Source organism: Otolemur garnettii, unplaced genomic scaffold, assembly GCF_000181295.1.
Source record: "Otolemur garnettii isolate 467f Iridium unplaced genomic scaffold, OtoGar3 scaffold00008, whole genome shotgun sequence".
In the NCBI taxonomy this organism is placed as follows: Eukaryota; Metazoa; Chordata; class Mammalia; order Primates; family Galagidae; genus Otolemur; species Otolemur garnettii.
Window position 1 is genome coordinate 11,833,061 of NW_003852403.1, and position 5,545 is coordinate 11,838,605.

At 46.6% G+C, this 5,545-nt stretch overlaps 1 protein-coding gene across 1 annotated transcript in view; it reads right to left on the reverse strand.

Annotated features, from left to right (window-relative positions):
- Nucleotides 1-5,545, reverse strand: part of SEC24C (SEC24 homolog C, COPII coat complex component) — a 21,991-nt gene that overhangs the window by 9,892 nt on the left and 6,554 nt on the right. Inside the window, exons 2-6 of the mRNA XM_023509554.1 lie at nt 5,240-5,418; nt 4,571-4,942; nt 4,124-4,260; nt 1,404-1,515; nt 1,041-1,168 (exon numbers count right to left, since the gene is read on the reverse strand). Of these exons, the coding sequence (XP_023365322.1) occupies nt 1,041-1,168; nt 1,404-1,515; nt 4,124-4,260; nt 4,571-4,942; nt 5,240-5,418 (928 nt within the window). The remainder of the gene's footprint in view (nt 1-1,040; nt 1,169-1,403; nt 1,516-4,123; nt 4,261-4,570; nt 4,943-5,239; nt 5,419-5,545) is intronic.

The following is a 5,545-nucleotide window of genomic DNA, read 5'->3' on the forward strand; positions in this document are numbered from 1 at the left end:
GTTTGGCAGGTCCGGGCTGGGGATTCGAACCTGCCACCTTAGGTGTACGTGGCTGGCACCTTAGCCGGTTGAGCTATAGGCGCCGAGCCGAAAGCCAAGATCATTTAGGGTTCTTGTTCTTTGCGTTATCTTCAAGCCTTTTCACTCTTTTTTTTTTTTTTTTTTTTTTGAGACGGTGCCTCAAGCTATCCCCCCTTCACTCTTGCCCTAGGGATCTTGACTTCTGCTTCCTTCTCTAATAAGTATCTATGACACTTCTCCTCCCCATCCCTGGGATTCTGTGACACCTACTGATGCCCCAGGCAGATATTACCCTGCAGATAAGTGACCAGCGTGCAACCATCCCTAATAAGACCCAGAAAAAAAACCAGAAAACACACAGAGTAAGACATATATATGTTTTGTTTGGTTGGTTTTTTTAGTGGAAATGGGATCTTGCTCTTGTTCAGGCTGGTCTTGAACCTCTGACCTCAAGCAATCCTCCTTCCTTGGCCTCCCAGAGTGCTAGGATTACAGGCATGAGCCACCATGCCCAGCCTGAAAGAGGAATTTAAGAGCTTTCAGCTTCCAGTTATAAAGAACTCTATTTAGATAAGTGAAGCTTGAACATCAGGTTTCCTACCAAGGCCTGGTAGAACAACTACCTAGCTCTTTCTTTTCATGCTGATTTCAGGTACTGGGGTGACAGACCAGGGCCCAAGCCAGATGAAGGAAGGACTAATGGATCCTAATATCCCTAACCTACCTGGGATGAAAGGACAGCATATAAGCAAAAAAAAGAACCATGTCTTTCTCATCATCTGGGGTTGACCATGGTATGAGTGGTTCCTACACCCAACTGTCTTCTCTCCTATTAGGTTGGCCCTGCCTCTTTTCATATTGCTTTTTCTCTCTATGCTGGGATAGAAAGCTACTAAAGCTACTCTCCCCTTTGCCCATCCAAGATGTCTTCTATTTTGACAGCTAGAATCATATCTAGGAAGCCTTAGTCACCCTCTCTCCCTTTCTTTCATTATACTTTAGGCCCTTCCCTGACTTACCTCCTCTGGGGGCAGCCTTGCCAATGGCTTAATGACAGCTGCCAGGGGCACCTGAGCCTGCTTAGCCATGTCAGACGTGCAAGGGATATTATAGGATGTGCATCGGATGTATCGGGGACTTGCATTCCCTGAAGGAAGAGGTAGAAAACCTGAGTTAGATCAACAAATCCCACTAGACAGCAGTTCTCCTTTGGGGATCTACCCCATCACTCCTGCAAATGCTAGAGCTGATGGTGGTTTTTTCTGTCCCCAAGCAGACTGAGGGGAACTGGTCTCTGGTTAAAGACTGACAAAAGTGCCATTCATTGCTAATAATCTTAAAGAAAAAAAAAAACCTTTAGGACCAGTTAATGACCCTCTCACCTTGATCTTTCACCAGGAAGTTGGTGGTGACTAAGGGTGGCACCTGGCCCCGTACTCCAGTAATAAATGGCTCTGTACCCCGGTTGTTCCTGTCATCTTCAATGACCTGAATCTGCAGGGAAGAAGTGAAATGAGTGGTGACAGAAGAAAAGGAAGCTCCAGGCCCCAGAGTGCCAAGAGAAAGAAAAGTTAGAGCTGCAGCCCAGAAACTAAAAATCTGACAAAGAACACCTTATGCACCAGGCCTGCTCTCCTTCTGGAGATCACATAAAATGCTATAACATCAATCTTCCACTCTATAGTACCAAGATACTGGGCAGGCAACACTGAGAATGGGCTTCTTTATGAATTACCCTGACCCGGATCAATGGTGAGCACCCTTTTATTTCTCCCATTCCAAGAAAGTTCCAGCTCTGATCACAAACCTGCAGATGTGATTAGCTTGCATTCCCCTCCCCGATCAAGTTTTCCTCCCTCTTCTCCCCAAGACACATTCTGAGTCGGACCAGGAAAACAGACAACATCAACCACGTATAAATGACTCTACCTTGAATGACTCTACACTCAATGAAATTACAAGGGACAGGGTAAGGAGAGAATTACATAGCCAGGAATGATCAGGTAAGGTGAGAAAGTAGATGCTGCCTGACTTTTAAGTAAGCATCAACATGGATATATGGGAGGAGAGAATAAGTACCAAATTCTTACAGCTCAGTCTCCCACATTTTGACAGACTTGGTGAAAGAAATAAAAGATTTACAACGCTGGTAATCAGACCCTTGTGCAGAGTGACCTTTGGTCAGTTACTTCAAGATCAGTTTGGAAAAACCAGAAAAAGTAAAGGGCAAATAAGATTGTGTATCTCATAACAGAAGGGTTGAAGCTTAGAAATATATTAGAGTCAAAAAAGATTCTCCAGATGAGAAAGTGGCCCACACTTTCCCAAACCAGCAATCCCTTCTCTTATAAGAAAAACCAATTTGGGACACCATGAACCTATACATCAATAGCCACCTACCCAACCACTTCTCCACAGTAGGCTATATGCAAAATCAAACCCAAAATGGAAGGATCTACCACTCAACTTTGTCCTGTTCCATCACACATCACATGCAGGCTCCTGGAAGAGCCAGCAAAACTAAACCCAAAGCTTAACATGCTACCTGGCCCACCCCTGAAGCCTAACCTTCTACTCCCCCATACTCAAGGCACTGCTAACAGCTTGCTACCTCTTCATGACATGGTAACTTGAGGCATGCACATACTTCTAGCTTATAAAAGTAAGGATCTAAAGGAAGAGAATGGAGAGGGATGAACATGGTGGATGAGGTGAAGATGAGGTCACAGGCATGCATGGATGGCACTAACACAGGAATGACACATACACACCAACCCTCTGCACTTACTGGACTAGGAATGGCATCAGGGTCTATTCTGTGCCTGGTTTTCTGCTGAGGAGGCAGCTCATTAAGTTGCTTTTAGTGTTTTAATAATAAAGGCAGCAGGAGAATATAGGGAGGGAGACAAAAGAACAAGAGGCAGATGTTACTTCTCTCAACCCTGATGAGTTAGACATGAACAGTTGGAGCCTAGCTTATACTGCTGAATCAAGTCCCCTCTAGATATGAAATTCCAAGTCTTTCTGCCCCAAGACAGAGGCTTTAATGGCTCAGACTATGATATAGAAAGTCAAGGAAAGGGGGGCAAACCAAAGGCAAACAGGGGTTATACAGGGAGGGGCTGAAGGGAAGAAATCTGAAGGTAGAAGAGGAATGTTCCCTTCAAAAGGCCAAACCTCCCATCTAAGGACTCATTTTATGCTGAAAGAAGCCTCCCCTCACATCTAACTAGACTCTCCTCACTCAAGGAGGGGAAAAGGAGAGGCTGCTTAACCTCTCAGGTCCCCCTTAGCCAACGGGCTCCCTCATCGTGGTGGTTTCCCAAAGGAAGAGGGAAGAGAACAGAATGGAATATGACAATGGCTAAGCATGGTGAGGTAACTGACATAGCAAATGTTACAGACAGAACTATAGAGTGACCCCTACTTGGGAGTACAGTGCCGGTCTCTGTTCTGAGTCTGATAAGGAGGGCCTGAGGATTCTGATGGCTCTAAGGGTGATTCAACCTCATCCTCAGAGAAGCAGTTTCCCCAGTGGGACTTTACACACACACACTGCCCTCATAAAATATAGATCACTCTTCCCGATCCACACAGCAGGAATCTACCAAACAAACGTACTGGGGGCTTCCTCCTAAAACTGTCTAAGTAAGAGCAGAGATAAAAAGTGAGGTTTCCTTCTCTTAACATCTAGTATCAGAGAACTTCCACCTGCTCTACCCATTAGGAAGAATGCTATCCTACTAGATCTAGGGAGACAAGACCCAGCCTCTACTCCACAGAAGGGCAAAGGTTACCATGCTGTGTATGTTCAATAGTGACAGAATATGCCCCTCAACCCAGAACTTTACTGACACTGCTGATCCCTCTTGACTTCCCTTCTCCATCCCTGCCCAGCTATGGAATAAAACTGTCCCCAAAAGACTCCTGGAACTTCAAGTTCTAGTTCAGAGTCAAAAATCACATTTAAGTTTCTGGCCTACAAGAAGATGAACAAAAATGGAAAATTATCAGGAAATGCTAGGCAAGCATCTTATCTAGGTTGACCTACTTATTGGCAGACATAACCCCCTTCCCCAGGACCATGTAAATATCTACTCACAGGACTTGGGATGGCATCAGGGTCCAGGCGCTTAGGAGGCAGAGGCTGAGGAGGCCCAGGCTGACTGCCAAAGGTAGGTGCTCCAGGATAGGGGCTTCCATAATTAGGCTGAGGGCCCCGGACTGGTCCAAAGGAACCTGAGAAACAAGAGCACAAGGTTAACAAACTCAAAATCCCCTCTTATCTCTTCTTAAGGCCTCAGAAAAATTATTAGACTCCTATAAACAAAAAATTATATGGTACACAATGCCTGGCAAAGCCATTCAGACAAAAACCAAACTATAAACCTTAAGAAAAAGACTACCTTATCAACCCCACATCATGTGATAATACCCAGAATTTATCCATCTAGGTTATCACTCAGCAAGCAATATTAAACACAAAACCAAAAAAACATCTGAGTAGTTAAAGCCTTTGGCTTCTAGCCACACCTTGGCATAGACTCACCATTTTGTTGTACTTGATAGCCTGGCTGCTGGGAAGAGTGCATAGGTGGTGGTGGTCCTGGGGGCCCAGTCATTTGGGTACCAGGGGGCAGAGCTTGAGGAGGGGGTGAGGACACATGGTTGGGATGGCTCACTGGGGGCCCTCCAAAACCCTGTCCAGGCAGGAGTGGACCAGTCATTGAAGGCATCCGAGGACCCCCTGCAGCTGGAGCTGTGAAGCTGGAGGCCTGTGGTGTGGCAGATCGCTGGGGAGTCTGGACCCCAGGATGACCTTGGGCCTGGACAATGGGAGAAGCCTGGCCCTGAGGATAGGAGCCATACAGACTGGAGTTAGGGAAACTTCCTGAGGCTGAGGCCAGCGATGTTGGTGGGCCTGAGAAGTAGAAGAGGTAAAGTCAGAAGCCCAGTCATTCTGCCTCTTTGTTTAGTAAATCACTTCCCTTCCACACAAGAGGGGCAAGTATGACTGTCTCATTTTCGGGGACTTAGAGGCAAAGGAAATAAAAGGAATTCAGATATACCCCACAGCAGTGGTTTTCAGCCTTCCTAATGCCATGGCCCTTTAATATAGTTCCTGTGGGTCACAACCCACAGGTTGAGAACCACTGCCCTAGCCTAATGCTCCTGAAAAGAACAGAGCGGTACAATTTCTGTGGTCACAGCTACTCACCGTAGCCCAGCCCTGAATGGGGAGGAGCTGGGGCCACAGCACCGCTGATCTGCATTCCAGCCAGCTGTGTAGTCACCTGTGCACTTGTTGAGAGAGGGCCATAGGGCTGAAGTATAGCTGGCTGACTGACCACAGGGGCCAATGGGGATGGGGACCCAAATGGTTGAGACCCAGGAAGCCTATAAAGATGAAGAGAAGGAAACAAGAAGTGACTAGAGGCTCGGCGCCTGTGGCTCAAGTGGCTAAGGCACCTGCCACATACACCTAAGGTGGTGGGTTCAAATCCAGCCCAGGCCCACCAAACAA